General features: G+C 36.0%; 1 protein-coding gene and 1 long non-coding RNA gene across 2 annotated transcripts; one reads left to right on the forward strand and one right to left on the reverse strand.

The window, feature by feature from the left end:
* Positions 1–2739: 2739 nt before the first annotated feature.
* LOC113004153 lies at positions 2740–6764 on the forward strand. Its single transcript, XR_003268884.2, has 3 exons — positions 2740–3173; positions 5239–5397; positions 5871–6764. It is a non-coding gene; the product is annotated as an uncharacterized LOC113004153 (long non-coding RNA).
* Positions 6765–10447: 3683 nt separating this feature from the next.
* On the reverse strand, positions 10448–20798 carry LOC113004151. The gene is made up of 4 exons (XM_026136595.2): positions 20165–20798; positions 19907–20078; positions 15406–15615; positions 10448–14785 (listed from the first exon to the last, which is right to left on the reverse strand). The coding sequence occupies exons 2-4, from the start codon at positions 20009–20011 to the stop codon at positions 14699–14701; spliced, it is 402 nt and encodes a 133-aa protein (XP_025992380.1). The 5' UTR covers positions 20012–20078; positions 20165–20798; the 3' UTR covers positions 10448–14698.
* Between the last annotated feature and the right edge of the window lie 1326 nt (positions 20799–22124).

The raw sequence follows: 22124 nt of genomic DNA on the forward strand, positions 1-22124 counted from the left end.
TGAGAGTTTCACTGGTCAAGGTCTGGTTTTATTAGCTCATTGACACGTGTTTGTGTTTAGGCCAAAGAAAAAAAATGGTTTACACTCTAAAATCAGAGAATAAGTTTTTCTGACGAATACGTGTTACTGCGCGTAACAGTATTCTCGAGGATGTGCCCGGATTGTAGTATTCTCCCTTCTCCTTCTAAATTCTTTGAATCCCAATGGATACTCGGAAAACATCTGAACACGTTTGTTCCTGTCTCAACCTGCTTGCACAAGTGCACAGCTCATCTCTGGCTGTACCAAATCCATTTAAATGGGCTGCGTTCCGGAATTCGTCGTTAGTAAAAATTTATAGTAAATGTAAACTGGAGTTTTTACTGATAGAGTATATTAGAACGCAGTCATAACCATAACACAATGTCTAAAACACAATAAAGTATACGTAAATGCAAAATGATAACAATGATTTATAAGAAATTATCAGAAAGAACATCATTACATTTGTATCTTTTTTAAGAATATTCTTATTACTTAAAATTTTAAATACATTTGATTTTTCTAGACAACAAAAGAAATAATAATTAATTTTTATATCAAAATTATATAAAAGAAACTTAGTAAACAAAACATTAAAACAATATTTAGAAGTGTTGATTTCATGTGACACTTCTAAACATTTTAAAATAACATTACATAAATATTTTTACATAAAAGATCATCTGATGTATAACTTTTCGAAAAAAATGTTGAAATGTTTTAAAACCGTTATTTTCAAGTTATAGTTAAAATTTGTTCATATAATTAGTATACAACATTAAATATGATACGTTAAATACATATTTAAAAACGTTACATATTAATAATTAATAAATCATTGCAATAACACAGTGATAATGATTTCATGCTTAGAAAGTCACTAATATTGGCATATTATTTTGTTTTTAAGTAAATAATATTTGAATAATATTTCTTAAACAAAAGCTAAGAATAAAATTTAAAAAAAAGTAGATACAATTAAATTAAAAATTGTCCTCTATCAGATGGTAGAGTAGTTTGTGTAATACTATTTTGTATTTTATAATAATTAATAATTAAAATATACAAAAAAATGTCTGAGAAAATGGGCCCTAAAACTAGCAAAATAGGCAATAATAGTTGTTGAATTCAGACACGGTCTCATAAGAAAAGAGTTAACTATAAAATAAAGTAATAAAAACTAACTAATAAAAACCTAACCTAATAAAATATATTTTTATGTATTAAACAATAAAGTTTATAAAACTAAAAGGCTAGAATTGAACCATTCCATTTTATACGTTTTTTTATACGTTACTTTTTATTGGTTGCTCACATTTGACGCTATTTTTTTCAATCTTAAATATTTAAAAAAATGTGCAAAAATTCATGAAATATCTGTCAATATTACATACATACATACCAATTTATGCTGTACAACGGTTTTATGTTTCAAGCATTACGAAGAAATATGAAAGAAAAAAATAAAAATAAAAATAAATATTAAAAATATAAATATATAATTTTAAGAAGTTACACACACGTACGCACGCACACACACACGCACACACACACACACGCGCGCGCACACACACACACACACACACACACACACACAACACACACAAGTAAAATGATCTAATAATACCAATAATATATTCTTTATTGTTTAAACTGTAATTGCAGAAAAAATCGTGTAAATTTTATTTATTGTCCTGTTTCTAAAAATTCATTTTTAACAGATTTTACATAGAAAATAGCTATGAATATATAGATTATAAATTTTTATTTTTTTTTTATCTAAGCAGATCGTGTTTTTACAATATTAATATGGTCCAACGATTAATTTCCGAGAAAGAGATGTCGCTTTAGAAAGTCTATGCGAGTTATGACGACTTTTCTCTCTTTCTTTCTCTCTCTGTTTATCTATGTATCTAACTATCTATCTATCTATCTATCTATCTATCTATCTATCTATCTATCTATCTATCTATCTATCTATATATATATTTATCTATATATTTATCTATATATATATCTATATATCTATCTATCTATCTATCTATCTATCTATATATATATATATATATATATAGAGAGAGAGAGAGAGAGAGAGAGAGAGAGATGTATATGCGTGTGTGTAATTGGAAGTCTTCTTATTTGAATCAAAAACCTGTAACAAAACCAGAAAAGTAACGATTGTGGACGTATACAATAACGTTATTCGAATTTATCCGGATGTATTCTGAGTTATTAATAGTGCAATCTATAATAGAAGGAGGAAAGTGCAGATCCGAGAATGCCCAGTCTCACTTCGCGATCACGGAACGATCGAAAACAAGGAAATCCGAGCGTGCGAAACGCACACGCGAAGAAGTCGCGCGATTAATTCGCTCGTCGAGAGAAAGGACTATCGAGAGTAACGACGCAGGAGGTTATGTAGGAGGGGTAGAGAGAAGAAGGTGTGTTTGTTGAGGAGAGGAAGGAGAGAGCGTTTCTACGTCTCTGCGGTCTGTTGTTAGAAACGAAAGCAGCTCTCGAGAACGGTCGCGTATACGCGATCGAGGTATACACATGAGGTTTTTAGCTCTGTGTTCTTCCCTTCCTCTCCTCGGGACGAAGGTCTCTCAGCTGTAGCTAGCGCAATTCAGCTGCGCTCCGCGCAAATCGCCGGAGAGCCATGCGGGAGGTGCGTGGACAGAGCGAGGTCAGCTCACGCACGTGCACGTCGTGCGTGGCGCTCATATTATAACTATATGCTCTCAACATGTCCGATCATTGGCGTACGCATTATTCACTCGGAAGAAAACCGATTCTGAAACGTGGAATTTCTCGAGTAATACAACCGTGATGTGATATTACGACCCACGTGAAAAAATTGCTATGCTTGTTATAATATTCTCTATGTTTGGAAATGTATGTAAAGTTAAATTATCCTAATATTACGTTAAAAAGTTGTTAAAATATGCCTCTAAGTAGCATTCAGTTAGAATATCCTCGTATACATATGGTTAACTAAAAGGATTATTGTTATCTCTCTAATGTAGTCTGCAGAACAAATAGTACGATTGAGAGATAAGATATAGTTGCACGGCATTGAGAGTTCGGTTTCATTACGGTAATAGAATAGACAGTAGCAGTAACTCGCGAAGAATTTTCACACATAAAATAAAGTGCGTGTTATTGTGAGTTTTATCGTGTTATTTATATCTCCATCAGAGAAATGTCCGCAGTATGTCGGATTAGTTAGCAATTGTGCTAACATTAAATTCGTGTTCTTCCGGCAGATTGTGCCTATATAACCTAGACTAATCTAGTGGCAAATTGGCTCTAGACAGATTCTGCTTTATTTCTGCTGCTAATTTGCATTAAATTGTTATGTGTAGAGCTGCTCTATTTTTGCCAATTTACTGCTAAGTGAACTACATGTGATTGAGATCCTATTATATGTATTTCCTGATAGCATGTCATTGTCGTCGTCTGATAATACAGTTATATACAGTTAGATTACGGTTCTGACATCCATATATAGCAGTTGCATTTGCTAAAGTTGGGGCAACCTTAATAACCATATAAATCGCCTCCAGAGTATTCTGACGTAACCCTATAACTCTTTCACATCGATTGGCGAAGAATAACATAATTGTTCAGTTGTGGCTATCTTAATATTTTCTCCGTGGAGATGAAACTCTTCAAATAATCGAGCTAGAGACAATAGTTCCCTAACGGATAATTGGTTTCCGATTTACTATCGCGTGTGAAACGCGATATTCGGCAATCTGATATACAACAGAGATACAAGAATGCAAAAATCGATACGGCCGATTCCTCTTCTGCGTAACTGTAAAATTCAACGCACAGATAGGTTTATCAGTGAATTTCTGAAACGTATTTTAATACTGAACGGGGCAGACGCGCGTTTCCGTCTCTTTCGTACGCCTTAGGCTAAAAATGGGTTTGGTAAAAAGTCGATGAGTGGTTCGCTTCGCGTGGTGTTTTCTCGAGACGAGATACCGACGCGATCGATACCGCGGTTAATGACCCAGAAAATGCCGGATTATTTTACAATGCGAGGCGCTGTTATACGAACGCGGAATACGGAACGCGAATCGATAGATAATGTCTTCATTGTCGCGGTGCTTTCGGTCACCGAACTTTGGCTTGCTCCTTCGTCGTATTTTAACTTTCAACACGACGAATACGTCCTTCTTTTATTACTAGAAGCCTTTTTCTTTCCCCTTCTCCCCCGTATTTTTCTACTGCGCCTTCGTCACGCTGCCGCCTCGTAGTAGCGTTATGAGCGAGTTCCTATTCTTGTTTGGGTTATCGGCCGCGCCTTTTATCGTCTTCGTTCGCGTGGTGCCGGTGTTGCGCGGCACTCTTTTCATGACGCCGTATATAGCGGAAAAAGAATCGGGGGGAGATAGGAGATAAGGAGTTTGTCGCATACGTAATGCGTCGCACGAAGCGTACATTGCGTCCGACTCCCACTTTTGGGTCTTTCCCCCGAATCGCGATTACGCATTTGATAAGATGCGATTTATGTTCCGAAAGATGACCTCGTGAACAAATATTTGAGAAGCGGCGCGAACGACTGCGATGATTATCGTGGGTGACCTCAATTCTCAAATTGTGTGCGCATTTAACACGAGATACGATCCAGCCGTTGGATTCTGTTTGAGTTTGTGAGTCGAGCTGAACAAAATGCAGAAGAAAAGAATTAACCCGAACGAATCCAAACTCGAGTAAACTCTCTCTCTATCAATCGTGTTTAACGATAAAATTACAAAGGGACTCTGAAGAATAAAAAATTATGATATTTAAAAAAGGCTAATGGGAGTCGAGTGTAGTTCTTCATGCACACTTACAATTTATTTGAAAAATTACATTGAAACTTTATTGAACATAAATTTAGATACGAAAAATTCGATCGTATTCTAGTTTGATTTATGTTCAATAAAATTTCCAATTTTAAATGAATTGTAACTATGCATCAAGAATCGCACTCGACTCTTATTAGACTTTTTTAAGTATCAGCTTTTTTTAATCGCGTTTATTGCACAAAAAAATGTATGATTTCATTTTCTTTAATATAATTCAGTCAGATCTATAAATATCAATTGATTATCTTTAGAAGATAGCAATTTCCAAAATCAATCATAAATTCTGAAACGATAGGATCTCAAGAATGTTTTGATTCTGCAATAAATAAAAGTAATGAAAGTTTAAAAATTGCAGGCTACTTAGGTTTATTCGTTAGTTTTCCTAATCAATGACAAAGAAATGTGGCCGTGAATGCTCCGGTTTTGGCCTTGAAGCCAGACAAAGAACAAGACGACGAAAAATTTAGTTTATAATGGCTTACGCAGCAAAAATGGGATTTTGTATTAATTTTAGGTAAATAATTTTTAAACAAATAAGTGAATCCAATACATTTTTGCACAAATATTTATTAGTTTTATTAACAGAATAAGAAATTTTATTCAATATTAAGTACTAATATTATTCGTAATATTATTTCCTCATCTTTGCAAATAAGTACTACTGCAACTTTGTAATCAAAAGTATACAAAAATTTTAAAAAGTATCATTTAAATAAAAAATAAATAAAGAAACAAATATATTTAAATTATAGATACATAAATATAAAATAAAACCGTTTATAAAATTTTTATATTTTTAGTTTTAAAATGTCACACACACACACACACACACACACACACACACACACACACACACACACACACACACACACACACACACACACGCACGCACGCACGCACGCACGCACATATCCTTGAGACAATGAAAAAAATAGTAATATTTCACTTTTTTACGTGAAAGTTATTTGCGTTCTCTTGTTGTTGCAGACACTAATAAATCCTAGACCGGATGATCGTGTCCGCATATACGAGAGTCGGTAAATGGACATCATCTAAAATTAGAAACCCATGTTACGTAGACGTCTTAGTTGAAACGCTGTCGTGAACTAAGGGCGAACGGAGCTTCTCTCCTCCAGCCGCGTTTCGTCACAGTCAGTGCACTCATTAGTCGATACCGGTTGCAGCATCTGTTCCTCGTCTTTAAAAGCTAAAATTAGAGTAGATTGCATTTCGGCATTATTACCTGTTCGCCGGGCACGTCATGACAAAGCGGCAGGACTTGTCGATTGATTTCCCAAACACGAGATTGTAGATATCGCTTGAAACCGACTTCTTTGTCAATTGAACTTTCGAGTCGATTTAAACACAAAGGTAGACCATTGTTTTGCACTATCTTCAATTTAGGGCTTTTAAAGCTATGATCGATTTCAGATATTACGGCCTTTAAAAAAAAGTATCAAAGATAAGAATGATTATTCATATTCAACTCAGTTGTATTTAAACTTTAAAACGTGAAAGTGTGAGTTTCTCTGACGACGAGCAGCAGGTATGCGCTTGACAGAGGATTTACAAAATCCTTTATTCGGCCCGGCTATCTAAACACAAACGAGATTTTTGACACACTCGACATATTTGTCGTGGGTTTTAGTTACCTGCGTTTTCCTAGGTAATTGTTTACGCAAAAGAAAGAAAATGGTGTAACTATTTTCAGGTTAATGCAGCTCGGCAGAGAAGGATCCAAATGCGCAGTAACTACAACCCACGAAAATCGTGTCGGATATGTCAAGGATCGTTTGTGCTCAAAAAACCTGGCCAAAAAAGAAACTAAACCCCGTATACTTTTGTTACTTGTTCAGAGAATCAGAGTCAGTTAAAGTCTAGGTTATTAACTACGTATTATATAATGTATATTATTTATTGTTCTATAAGTTATTAATATCTAACAATAAGAACATTATGTATATGTTTAATCAAATGTTATTTTCAGAAAGAAACCAAAAAAATAAACAAAACAAACAGAAATAATTGGTACAAACAGAAGAAGCGTATTAAGCAGCTGATTATGACAGCATTTCTAAAAGAAATCAATTAATAAAACGCTTTTACATTGTGTTTTTATTGGGATCGTATATTTAAAGGTTTATATAAAAGAGTAATCAGAAAAAGAAACGAAATATGTAATATTTATTTTCTAGAAATTTAAATAAGGCTAAATCGTTAAACGATGTGATGCCTATTCAGGAAAATATTTGGATAGCTGTTGAGAGGAGTGAAAAATATACATATAAAATTTAAAGAGCTTTTACTTATAAAATTTAAAGATAACTTTACTTGCGATCCATTTTTACGAATTTGGTAAGTACAAGACAAATCACAATGAAGTATGTACGTACATCCCAGCAAACAAAAATAAGTTCAAAATTGCAATTCATTTTAATTTATTCGAGTTCGCGTTTTAAAGTCTCGATTTTTGAACTCAAATAGATTGAAATACGAAATGTGCTATCCAGTATTTTGAATTCGGATGGATTTATGTCCCTATTAAATTATTTTTAGATTTAAATGACTTGAAATATAAAAGAGCTATTTATTATTTTAAATTCGGATGTATTCATACTTCCGTTATATTATTTTTGGATTTAAATGGGTTCGAAAAATCTGAAGCGTAAATTCGAAAATGTCGAAATGAATTTGTTTCTAGCCATTTCATTTAATTTCCGCTTGCTGGGATAATAATGAAATAGCATGCAAGACAAAATTTCGCCAATGTCAACATGTCACTTATTAGTTTTAATTCCTCCCGCAATATTATGTCGCCATTATCAATGCAGAATTCTTGATTAATCAAGATTCTCAATTCAAACCTCTTTCAAATTCATATTATTATTTCGAATGTATAATATAACTCTCAACATGATTAATTTTATAACATAAATTTAGTTTCTTCAATAAATCAGAATTATAAATATATGTCACAACTTGTTTTTGTTGCATAAATTGGACTTCAAAATCTTTAAATGAGACACAATTTGTAACTGTTATATTATTTGAAAATAATGCTTGAAAATAATGTAAGAAATATTGTTATATTTATATTACAATTACTATCTATTTTTCCTTTTATGTAATATAAATATGCAAATGCTACATTTTATTTACATAACAAGTGTATGATGTTTTAATATAAGATAGAATTTAAATATTGGAACTATAAACGTTATACAAAAAAGTAGTTAATTGTATAAATATCATCCATAACAACCGTAACAGTTACTTTTGAAAAAAGTTAAAATTATAATGTTTATTATAATGTTACCAATTTAACGTTATATAAAATGTGACATTGAAACTTATAGTTATTAAGTGAACACATGACTGTGTTGACTGAGGAGGTAGAATTTAGGAATGGACTTTGGATCGGTAAAAAAATTTGCTGTGACTTGATCTTCATTTCTCCGACGCTGGGCTAGAAAACATTCCAAGTGACTATTCTCAAATTAAGTAAAGATATCAGTATTCACTATATACATATAACGTCTGCCGTTGATATTGCGACTGCTCATTGAAATTATCTGTCCTGCAATAATCAGTCACGTTTCGCCTGTCGCTCATTGACTCGAATGACGTTGACACCGGTAATAGATGTAGCGTATTACAAACGCAGTCTCGCTCGACGTGTGACGCAACAGCGTGATCGCGCGAAGAGCGGGTGTACCATGTGTATACCGCTCACGCGGTGGAAGGATGCACTGTCGATTTACTTTCAATTTTATCGTACCGACTCGATTTTAACCAGCGCGGAAAACGTTTCCGTTGCTGAGGTTGAGGCGTCTCCACATACTGGCCACGTGTGTATATTCAATCGACACCGAGTTATATAACACATGTTATATTACATTTACATTCATGAGTACAAAATTTTAACATAGATCTAACGTAACTGCTGCTCAGTGTCGATTGGGCAGGTGCTTGTAATTTTCCGGAAATCATTTCTATTCGGTTATTTTTCAATCTGGACAGCTTACGCCTTACTACCACAAACTTGTTTTCAATTTCAGCGTATTTACTTGTCGACGTAACGACGTTCATACCGCAAAATATTACCTGAAAATCACAACGATCTTGTTTACGCAAACCGAGGCTGGGCTTCGCTAACTACGCAGATCCGAACTTCTCGGTTTGTGGGTTTGTAAACTTGCGCTGTGTACATACGTGCGAGAAAACATTTACTTTAACAAACGCGATTAGCACACTCTGCATGTCTACCGCGTAGATCACCGTTCGGTTTCGTTACGATTTTCACCTGCGCTTCAGAAAGAAAGTGTGCGTGCGTACGTATGCATACGCTTGCGCGTTATACGTATACATAGGAATAATGGAAAGTACCACCCTGTGTATGATTCTCAATCTCTTGGTTACACGATAAATCGTCATGTCACCGCGGCAATTAAGTCGTCGCTCCTGCTCGCGTTCTTTTGCTTTTACGACGCGGACGACAAGCATCCGGCGCGGGCGGGCATATAAAATAGCGAGGCAAAGTATCGTGATATTAATTACTAGAGCCATTTATCTGTTATGATACAAGTTTATTGAATCACTGCTTGCGCAAATTAACAATGGCGATGGGCCTCAGGTTCCAGTGTCGCATATTTTCCAAAGTACCAAAATTTCTCCCACGTACAATGTTTCTTTTTAAATATTCGCACTTTTTCAGCATGATGGTGATATGGCAATAACAATAATAGTAATAATAATAATCCAAATAATAATAATATAATAGTAATAATGATAATAATATACAATAATAACGGGATATGTGCGCTAATTATGATAATAATCAAAAGATATAACAAGTAAAATATACATATGTTTTTATACGCAAATACATACACATATATATATATATATATATATATATAAACATATATATTATATGTATATACGTGATCATAATATTTACACATTATGATGTGTCGTATTCGTAAATCGCGAAACCAATTTCCCTATTCGATAAATAAAACATTACGAATCGCATGAATTTCCTTTGATTAAGTGATATGGCTTGTTGTCGGTGACAAAAATTATCCCTGCCTCACCCCCTGTTCTCTCCCGACTCTAATCCCCTCTTGTTCCCAATGGATGTTTTTCCCAAACGTTATACAATATCAAATCTCTAATTTCTCTCTGATAACTAACTAATAAATTTTATGTATAATAGCAATATATATACAATGCATGACCCGCAACGGCGAATGTGCGTAATAGGTATAATATCTATGCGAATGCACCCCGTGACAAAAAGCCGTCGGTCCTTCTCCGGAACGTTAAGCTTATTCCGCGCCTACGCGATCCTTTTTTCCAGTATTTTGTCCGTTTGATCCTTGTCCTTCTTCTGTTCACTACCACCCGTGTAGATTAACTTTGATCTCAGTTTAACTTACTCTTTATCTTTTCTTAATTTTTAGAATTGGAAAAGGATAAAGAGTAAATTAAACCAAGGTCAAAGTTAATTTACATTTGTGAAAATGAACATTAGTGATGCTCGCGCTTATTATTACTTTTTCTTTTTAAATCACGCTGGCTTTACGTTTGACATTTCTATTTCATATTTTTCTCTGTTCAGCATTCTTTCTTATCAAATAGAATATCCTTCCTGTATACGTTTTTTTAGCACCCATAGCCTGTACACATGAATCCGTCACGTCAGATGTTATTTTCCTTATCTTAAATTATTAAAACGAAATCGGAAAAAATTCATGGAAGATCTGTCGACATTGTAGTTGACGATTTCATAGTTATTTTGATAAGGAAAATTTTTTTGTAATGAACTTGAAATATGAATGAAGGAAAAAGCTAAGAGTTGTTATTTTGTCGGATGTTTCAGACCCACATTTACAGGCGAAGGAATATAATATCGGAGAGAATTTTTTGTTCTTAATATCGAAACAACCACGTTACTGTCAGGCACAAGCATGTATCGTGAGATAAATGCCAGACGTAAACCCAGCATTACGAATCTGACACTCCTGTAAACGGGTTCGTCCGAACGGCAGACAAGAATAATTTGTTTCTTTTGTGCTCTTCGTAGCTTCAATATGAATATCGTTCTGCTGCGTATGAATCAAATGTTTTACACTAGGAAAAATGTGACAACAAATAATTTGGTTAAAATGTATCGAACAAAACTGTTCAGTTAATATAAACAAATATTTAGTTAGTATAAACAATTGTTTTTTTATTTACATGTATTTTGCAAGTAGATTATTTGTTATATAAAACAAAATGAAAAATTGTGGTGTCTTCAACATTTTGTTATATAACAAAAAATTTAGTTGCCTTTGCGAAATACATTTACATAAAGAATATTTGTTCATGTTAACTAAATAACTAAATAGTTTTTATTAGGTACATTTCAACGAAATTATTGATGTCACAATAAAATAGTTTTCCGAGTGTATTAACCTCGAGACGCGCGTTCGCGCTTGAACCAAGATGTTTTTGAATTCGGAGCGTAATTTGAACGCGAATGCATACGTCGCTGATCAAATTTACTCTCGCGGAAGTACACTGGCTACACTGGCACTGTCAAAGCGAAGGAATAGGAGAGAAGCTTAATTTCGCTATGAACAAGAGCAAGATCTTTGAATTCAGGAGATGCTTGAGTGACGGAATTACCGACATTACAGGTTCGATTTTTCTTTCGAATTAGTCTTACAGAATTGAAAATCTTTTTACATGTTTAAAATGCACACAAGAATAAAGACGGGGAGGCTCAACTCAAGCAGAAGAACGAGAAAAATTAAAAAATTACAGATAGATCATATATAATTTTTTATTCTTTAACTTAAATTGAGTCTCTCCATATTTATTCTTGTGTTTATTTTGAACATGTGAAAGAGTTTTTAATTCTGTAAGACAACGATTATTAAATAGATTACATGTGACTTTTATAGTAATTATTTTTTTGTATCGGCGCCCAATCAATTATCGAAACAATTATTTTAAAATAACTCTTATTTAAATAAGGCGCAAATGCTTTGACGACATATCTTATCTGCTTTTGTCTGATTGATTGAGCTTGCTGTGACTTTTATACCAGCTTACGGGCTATTGAAAGGATTACATTATCGCACCGTGTCTGTTCTTATACACTGGAAAAAATCTTAATCAAACGTTTAGTTAAACAGTGATCAAATGAATTTTGTAGTTACCAAAAACTTAGTTACATTTAACGAATCATTAAGTTATGAGTTATATAAAAACAATTTTTTGGTTAAGGCTTACAGATTGTTTGGTCAAAACAATTATATGTTTAATAATTTAGCTATAAAATTCATTTGATCACTATTTAACTAAACGTTTGATCTATCTCGTTAAATATTTCTCTCAGAGTATAAGGCATGATGTCATCATGGCTAATCAAAACGCCTCGTCAAATTAGAATTAAAATTTTTCTTTTTTTTTTAATTGAATTTTATAGCTGAATAATACAAAATTCGAAAATTACTAATCCCTAGAAAGACAATATTATAGCTTTATTTATTCGATTAATTTAAAAATTAAATATTGTTAAAAAAATATAATCAAATTCTATAAAGCTAATTAAAAGAAAAAAAAATTTGTTTCGTCACACCAGCATCTCTTGAGAGACGATCTCGGCTTTCGGTGATCCTCGCTTATCCGGCCAAGCTTTTACATCTGGGAGCGCGCGAGAACGATATTGCGTAGTGTGAACAAAGTCTGCAATCGCAATCGTCGTTTACACGATTATTTACAAATTTACCTAGAGATATACAAGCTATGCCCTCGAGGCTAGAAAAAATACGGTCGCTCGAGCGCAGGAAGGCCGATCGTGGATTCAAGTCGCGAAAGTCGTGGAAGAGGAAACGCGGGAGATATAACTCTCGTGATTTGTGCGTTTGCGCGAGATACGAGATAAACGTCGCCGATAGCGTGGATCAAAGATCATTCGATGTTAGTTTTAATTACGTCTCAAATAACAGTCACATAGGATGATCGTCTCCTACCGCGAGACGTCCGCGAGACGTCGCGTCGTGACAGTCACGTGTTTAATCCGCTTCTAATTTTGAGGCTCAACAGACACACTCGTTGATAAGAGCCGCTGTGTTTATACGTACAGAGGTTGACGTCTCTCGATTTTGCGTCTCAACGAAAAACGGCGTGTTATCGCGATCGCATGCGAGGCAATTGTTACGATATGAATCATTCGTGTTTTCAGCGCTAAATGTTTTTCTTAGGCGCAGAATATAAAGTGTTTCGTGCGTAAATATGAAAACAAGCGCGTCAACCTTCGTTTTCTTCCATTGAAATCTAATTCATATTTATAGCGGAAAAACGCGTCTCTCTCTCTCTCTGTCTCTCTTCAACTTGTGCGCGGTTTAACAACCGGGTTGGTACACTTGACTCTAGCGGGAAATTCCGTAATCTATACACGAAAGATGATTCGGTCGATTCGAATCTCAACCGACGATACTCAACGACAGTAATTGTAACTATAATCTCGCGGGGCTCGTAAAAATTCGAGGACTACCTTCTACGTACTTCCTCTGCTTACCGTAAACCTTACGACTCTTACAAATTTATCGCAATCATTATGGAACGCTATAAATGCTCGCATGCGCGTTAATGAATTTTTATGTCGCGCGCGTCGGCACCACGGCTACAATTACGATCATTGCTAAGTAACAAACGCTACCTTTGGAGAAATAGCCGTAATTACGATTCGGATAATTCGACCTTGAATGCCGCCTCGAATCGAACAGCGCCAGCCTTAATCACAAGACTGCTCGGGCAAAGCGGCTGGCTCGTTGAAAAGTCGATCGTCGCGGTTACTGCGCTCGAGCTGATCGTCAGAAAAAGGGAAAATTTATGACTAGAGAAGAAGATTCGTATGTCGGATACGATCGATCGGCGGCCCGTCCGTGAGGGCTCGACCTATTCTTACAAGTAGCGTTATTAAAGTATTTGGTGTAAAAATAGGTATGATACACAGGCGTCGGGAGTGCGCACTGCCGCCTCTCCCCCTGCCCTTTCCAAAAGACGTGTGTGTGTGTGTGTGCCGATGTCTCCTTCTCGCGCAAACGACAAACTGCGCCCAGGAGTTCCATCGTTCTCTTTTTTCAGAAAACTTTTGTCCAATAAATATCAGCCTGCCAATTAAAAAGGATCTGAGCGACAAAAATCCCCAAAGCGCCTTGTCAAAAAATTCTAGACAGGTCGTTAAATCCCGTTTCCGATGTGCAAAAAAAAAAAACGTTCAAAAATGCAAAATTCCTCACTTTAAACTCTTCTTAAGCTCTTCTACAATTTTCTTTTCTCATCTTCCCTTCTCCCTCTTTCCGTCTTTCTCTTTTGTCGCCCAAGTCCCTTTTAATTTACATTTCATTCAAAGGCGAATTCATCGTAGACTCTCCCCAGCGGGGTACACTTCGCGAGACGTCACGATGTCTCGCTGCCCTCCGTTCTTTCCTCCGACCATCTAGATTCTCGCGGTGCGCTCGAAATTCGACCGTTCAAAAGTCGCCTTCGCGCGATAAAATCGTCGCCGGGGCTGATCCTCTTCGAGGTCTTCCCCATTTCGCGCCGGTCTCGATCGAAATATTCCCCCTCGTAGCGTAAGACCGAGTGGAATCGCTCGTCGTGGAAAGCCGTTCCCGGCGATTCTCGGTGCGGCCACATCGCCGTTTCTCCTTCGAAATTCTGGCTCGGTGACGACCCAAAACGTCGCGGCGCCACCGGGTCTCTCAGGTCACGTCCACGTTCACGAGTCCGTGAACCCGATCGTCGGCTGGCTGCTACGTCAGCAGCTTGAAGAACATCAAAGCTAGAGATATGTTGATGAAGAGCACCAGCATCACGAGCTGCTGCCGGGAGAACCAGTCCTGAAAGCAACACGGGACAATGCGTTAAGCGTTTTTCCTATCGCGTTCAACTTCGCTCGCGCCGCCGCCGCCGCCGCCGCCGCCGCCGCTCGGAATCGGAGCCAAGAATTCGGCGAGGATCGCCAAATGATTCATACCGATGTTATAATATAAAGAAAATTGCCTTCGCCACGCATAACGGCGCGGCGTGTGGAGCAACCGCCGCTGCAGGCGGTGCTTCGCGCTTTCAATCCAAGATATTTCGATATGCTTTTCATCAACGCCTGGCTGGCTGCGCCATGGACCGAGATCCATGTACGAGGATAATTTTATTCGAACCCCCCGCGCGCGAGTGCGAAACCGGACCGAGCGGACACCGATTTCTAGAACCGCGCGAGAACCTATTATAGAGTCGTCGCGCGCTTCTCGCGGTGCGTTATATTTTTGCGCACCAAACCGAGACGCGCAAGACTCGATCCGAAATAAAGACTCGATCCGAAATAAACCGTAACACTCTGCCAAGTGCCGCTCCGTGTTCTCTCTTGTTTTTGTGAACGGCCGGCGAGGATTGACGCCGCGCCATTGTCAACATCGACAGGTTTCGGCGGTCATCAGGTAAGAGACACGGAGAGGATACTCACTTTAACCTGCGGACTGACCAGGTACAAAAGCGGGTTTGCCCTGAGCCTCTCGCTCTCGTCGATCTGCCTGCGGATCTCCTCCCTCCTCATACTGCTCAGGATACTGACTTCTTCCCTCGACAATGGTGCCGTGGCCGTGAGCTGGATCGGCTGCGCCACGTCCGGCAGTGACTTCTTCCGTTGGAGGGGCATTGCCGCCACCGGCATCGCCTGCACGAAGGAAATAAACGAGAAACAAAAAGAGAGAGATGGGCCTCGAGCGACGCGAATTACTTATCGACACTATGTACATTGGCACGTCTTGTAACGTCTTGTAACGTCGGTATACAGCGGAAAGAGAATAAAAACGGAGTTATTGTCAGGCAACACAGCAATTACTTCTGAGTGTACACTTCTTACAGGGAACAATGTTAAATAACACAATTAGTTACAATAGTAAACTGGGCAAGGTGACGTGTGTTGGTTCATTAAATCAAACATCTGCTTTTAATCAAGTCGTTAACGTTTGACGATCGGTTCCGTGAATGTATAATGCGCAAAGATTTATCGATATGTATAATTTCGGAATTTAATTTACGCCTTTTTATGTCTTTTCCAGTCTTTAGCTCTCCAAAAGTTTCGACCTTGGCCAACACTATTAGGTACTTCTATTTCTTTCATTTATCTGGAATCCTTTTTTTTGTATTATTTCATATTGATTACTGACGTTATACAAGTGAGTTTAGGGTTCTTGAAACAGAGGACAATTCACATTTTAATTTCCGTTTAAATTTAAATTAATATAAAAATATTTTTAAAAATATTTTAAATAATATAAAAATATATATAAGATGCCTAATATTTTTGGCTGCACATGCTGTTAATCTACAAAACTAATAATTAAAATTATAAGAAGTTTACTCGAGTGTCTCAAACGAATGAAGCGAAAACTACCCGATGTGTTTAAGAATTTCACTCAAAGATCTTTTTTTTAAATTCACACAAAAATTGTTTATTTATTCTGCTGTCAGTAAGAAAAGTATCTTAAACGAAATTCTCTATTTTGTTACAAGATTATTAACCTCTGATATATATCCTTCACTGTACACCAGGCGTCAATGCCTTTCCACTTGAAGTTAACTACTTCCGATATTCGCTACAGGATACGTTACACGCACTATAGAAAACCCAGAACGCAGCAACTTCGAGTGGAAAGCATCAATGACATCTAGTGTACTTATTGAAGCTTTTGTTTTATATCGGAGTAACAAACGAACGCTTCTCTTGTTCGAATTTCTGTTTGCTCGCTTGCGCGACGTCAAAAGTTAGACGGCTGTTTTCTGTCGTTCAGTGAAGCTACATATTGAATTTTTAACTATTGACTATGTGGACAGTCGAGATTTTTTTTGTTCAGTTTTCTACATGCAGTCAATCACGGTTATGGTTATGGCAGGATTACATAATCACGGTTAAAGAGTTAAATCCTTCGGTCACAGGTTTCCTAGCAGCATTCTTCACGAAACAGGTTCAAAATCGATTGTGTTAGATCATTGAATTCTGGTAATTCAGCATTTCATGCGAACGTAACGGGTGGCGAGGACAAAGATAGAGCAAAAGGAAAGGTCTCTGGAGTTGTTCCAAACTCGAGAGAGACGAGGTTTCGAGCACTGGGGCCAAGGTGCAAGGGCCGAGGGGTCTAATCCCAGCCAAACAACTCGTCGCATCGATCTTCACATTCTTACCGCGCGACAAGATAAATGGATTTTTCAAAAACCGAAGTTTAAAAGAAAAACAAAAATATTCGTTGTAAATGTCGGATAAAAACGTAAATAATATAAAATAATAATTTTAGTTACAGCTGAGAAACTTTCGTTTATACCTTCATTCGTATTTGTTACAAAAAAGTTCCGTACGCGTGATTTTTTAATAGCAAGTTCATTAAACATTGCATTGCTCCATTTCTCATCACGATACTATATGTATGAAGTATTTTCAAAAAATAATTTATCAATAGAAAATGTCAGAAAAAAAGTAATCAATGCAGGATTGGGAAAGTTACATTGTGAAAGTAATAATAGTAGAAATAGTAACAGTTTAAAAAAAAAAATAACATGTAACAATAAGTTATTGTTACATGTTATTTTTGTTACATGTTATATGTTATACTAACAAGAGAAAAGTGTTTGTATTCATGATTATAATTGCACGGTAAAATAATTATGGTTAGAATAGCTCTTTTTACAGCATTATTGCTATAATATTAATGATAATCTTGCATTTATAATTTTACCAAAATTTATAAAAAGCTTTTACTATAAGTTATGATAATTTAAATGAACATAGTAAAATATTTTGATATTTATACATATAATACGAAAAACACAAGATAAGCAAAATCTTTATATAGTAAGTGCAATCATAATTATAAAATTGGCACCAAAAATGATTATGAATTATAGTAATTATGATAACAGCAACTATTTTTTTCTTTCACCCGCAAAAAAATTTGATAAAGATTTAATATGAGGTTAATATAATTTAAGTTTTATTAAAACTTAATAAAATACTAATAATATTTTAATAAAGGTTTAATTTTTTTATTAAAATCATATAAAGATTTAATTTAGACCACATAAAGAACCATTAAGTTGTATATAATACCTTATTAAATATCTGAAATAAATCGAACCAAATAAACATCCACATTAAATTATATAAGATAACAAATATTTTTATATAAATTTTTTTAAGTCTACCTATATTTAGTCTTAATTTTTTATTTATCTCAATAAAGTACTTGTGCAAGTTACATTAATCTCATAATAAATTTATCAAATTTTGTTTCTCGGGCAATATGATTATAAAAACTGTAACACGTTACAGCTGTAGTTACAGAAAAAGTAACGGGTTATAATATTTCAATTATTTTCTATTAATTTTTTAAAATGTTTATGCATTGTTATTTTAAAATCTGACATTTCTAACATTACTAAATTATTTTACTTACTATACTAAATTCAATTATTTGCTGCACTATTTTGTATGCAATAAATTATAGTTATTTTAAGAATTTAAATCAAAATATATTTAATATATAACTGAATTAATAATTTATAATGAATTAATATATACACTTGTTATCAATATACTTGTTATCAAAATTATGAAATAAATATTTTTCAGCTAAAATGTTCGCCAAATTCAAACTTTGTGATAAAATCGTAGACTAATAATCTAATGCAATAATTCCAGGGTTTATTTTAATGTTTATATGACTTCCGAAAATGATTACTTCATTCTATTGAACACAGCCCATATGTTAACAAGTAAGTTTGAAATATATAAAAAAATTATAAAAGTAACTGATAAATTAATTATTACTTATCGAAGAAATGTAACTGTAATAAATGTGAATTTGATTGCTGTTACAGATAAAAAAAAACTCTACATTGAGAAAAAAGTATTTGTTATTTGTGACTATAATTGCAGTAAAATAATTATGGTTAGAAGATTTACTTTTATAATTATTACTGTTATAACGTAATAATAATAACTTTGTGTTTATAGTTCTACCAACTATGAAAAAAATTTACTATAAATTATGATAGTTTCAAATCTTAATGTAGTAAAATATTAAGATATTAATAATAAAAATAGAATAAATATTTCTATGCAATCACAATTGTAGTAAACAATATTATTTTTTTAGTATTTGCATATTATTTGACTTACTACAATAACTAATAACTATAATTTGCGTGGTTAAAACAACTATAAATATAATTTGCATCAAAAATGACTATAAATTTAATTATAGTTTACTTATAGTAATGGCAATCATTTTTTTTTCCCATGTAACTATGTTCTACGTAACAAGTTATTTCCCAATTCTGAATCAATGTAGCGCAGACAATTGTCGGAGATAGAAACAATTTTTAGTTTTGTTAATACATATAACCCAATTGCACGAATTCATGTTTTTTTTCCATAAATCAATTCTAATAATTTTTTTTTTGCGCAGTTTATAGAGCATTATATGCTTACAAAATCTTAAATCTTATTTTTTAACACCCCGTATATAAGTCATGCATACGAAATTGCAGTATTGCAAAAAGCCTCGTGTCTCACGTTAAATACTTTCGCATATCGCGTGTCCTTATCTCTCACACGCGACCTTCTTAAATAGAACAGCAGTTAAATAAGGCCACGCGTATTTTCCTATGCGTCGTATTTATGTAACCTATTGTATTTGCCGGTTCGCTCCGTTTATTACGACGCGTTCTACTCGTGCCACACTTCGTTAAGCGTGCGTTATCTAGGCATAGCTGATTCTACCCCTAACGACTGCGCGAGCAAACAACATTTCCCCCCGTTCGTTATCTCTTGCGCTGTTTTCTTTCCTATCCTCGCCCCGAGAACTCTCTTTTAAGAAGAAAATCCCCGTCACGGCCCACCCTACGTGAACTTTTACGTAGCTTAGCTCGTGGTCATTATTGGAAGAGTGGGTTCGTCCCGCTCGTACCTCCACGGGAGGTGCGACGATCCAGGACTCCGAGGCCCGCCTGGCCATCAGAGCGGGGCTGCATAGCAACGCCTCCTCCTCCTCGTCCGGCTCGATCCAAAACATCTCTGTTCTCACGATGACTTGCGGCCGCTCTTAGAATACGTTAAATCTTTCAGGCTTTTATAACCACCTGCGAAGAAGAGAATCGTTCCCGTTCGCTTGGCTCAATTTCTCATTTATGGAACTCATTTATGGAACTGCACTTTCGTCCCGTACCTGCGATGTGCTTGCCGATTCGATAAATTTTTCTTGAAAATTTCTAGTAAACTTGCATCTCGCGCCGTTGAGTATGCTCAGTGACGGTACAAACAGTTACCTAACTTTCGATGATCGTTCGATCTTTTTTTTGCAATTAAAACCAGGTCCGTGCTGAACTGCGATTAAAGCTCAATTAATTCATTTGATTGCCACTTTTTGTACGTCGATGTGAAACCAAGCGAACATTGCTGTGACACTGCTCTCTTCGAATTCACATTAAGGATCAGCTCGGAAGCAATAAGACAGCTCGTAGCCAGCTGGCGTTTCCGTTCACACCGGGTTTTCTCTCCCTTCCTTTTTCTCTGGATCGGAAGTTGCCTTTTGAAGCCGAACGCGAGTGTGCGTTCGCATTCGAGGAATGCAACCCGTTCGTGCTTATCTCTTCGCCATTTCTTCGACAATTTCCGGGGCACGAAAAGGGGGCGAATGCCGAAGTACGGATTCACAGCCTCCCGGTAAGGAAGCCGGGCCGCAGACTGAACGGCCCTGGCTAGCACGACCGAAATAGAGCGATGCCCCACTATCTTCGAAATAACTTCACCGAGCGTCGCGACGCCCGTGGAGATTTGCGTCGGGACGCTGCCAGAACTATGTCGATCCTCGCAGCTGTGTGATTTACGAGGACTGATTTACGACAGCGGATGCGGCGTGCGAAAAGGTTGCTCGAATCTCAAAATTCGGCCCATAACTTTGTTTTGCAAATTATTCGGTTTCTCGTCCGAAAAGTCTTTTTTGCGAGTCTCCAGCATTTTTTGTTTTATATTTTTGAAGCAATTAAAATTATTTCGAAATTTTAAATACTAAAATGTTAAAAAAAAAAAAAGAATTTGGAAGCCAAATTACAAAGGTTGATTGTGTCACCGTGCGAGACAGCTTAAGCAAATTACACACACACACTCACACATACACGCACACGCACGCGCGCACACACACACACACACACACACACACACACACACACACACGCACACGCACGCACACACACACACACACACACACACACACACACACACACACACACACACACACTGAGCGCGCGCGTCTGTGTCCAGACTTGAATTATCTGACTCATGCGTCTGGCATGCGAATATATACGGCGGAAGATTTCGGGATTTTCGTGCGCCAAGAAAACGTCCGTCCCACTTATTTGCAATTTCTTTGTCCATCATTTATCGGGTTGCGCAGCCCGCCCGTTGCTGCAGCTTAGTCGTAACCAGACGAAGTAATTCAACTGGCCATGGTGCAACGCTTTAATTTGCTTCGCTAACGGCGCTATTACCGCGAGACAGTTCCCTTAACGAATCGATTGTTTAATCCCGTTCAATTAATGCGCGACACTAATGCCGTGATATTTTTTCACGGTAGCAATTATGTTCATGTACTCGACGCGAATGCCCGACACAAATTTATTCATGCTCAATCGGATTAAACGTAACAGTGGCAATTTGTTCGTACCGATTCGAGAAAAAGGAAACGCCAGTATTCCGTAACTTTCATAGTTTCCGCGACGTTTTTTTGCAGGCTTTTGTAAAGATAGGGCTGTACCTCGAATGAGACTTAACAAATTGTAAGAAATGATAAGGAGCAAATATAATTAATATTAAAGCCGGAATTTCCATGGCCTCGTTCACGAACTGCATACAATCGTACAATTCTTATTGTTCGCGATCTTTCTCACGAATCTCCATATTGACAATTTCCATAAAGTCTTGTTTGAATATTATGATTACACAATTGAATATTTTAGAACATTAACATATTCTTATTATACGAAATGCACATACTCTCTTCAGCGGTCAATTGTTTTCCAATATTCCGCTCCACGACTTTTTTCTCGGCGAACGTGACAAAGTGATTTAATATTGGTCTCTGTGGTAAGATAACAATAGACTGAATAGACAATAAAGACAATGAGAGA

This window comes from Solenopsis invicta, chromosome 15 (genome assembly GCF_016802725.1).
Source record: "Solenopsis invicta isolate M01_SB chromosome 15, UNIL_Sinv_3.0, whole genome shotgun sequence".
NCBI lineage: Eukaryota > Metazoa > Arthropoda > Insecta > Hymenoptera > Formicidae > Solenopsis > Solenopsis invicta.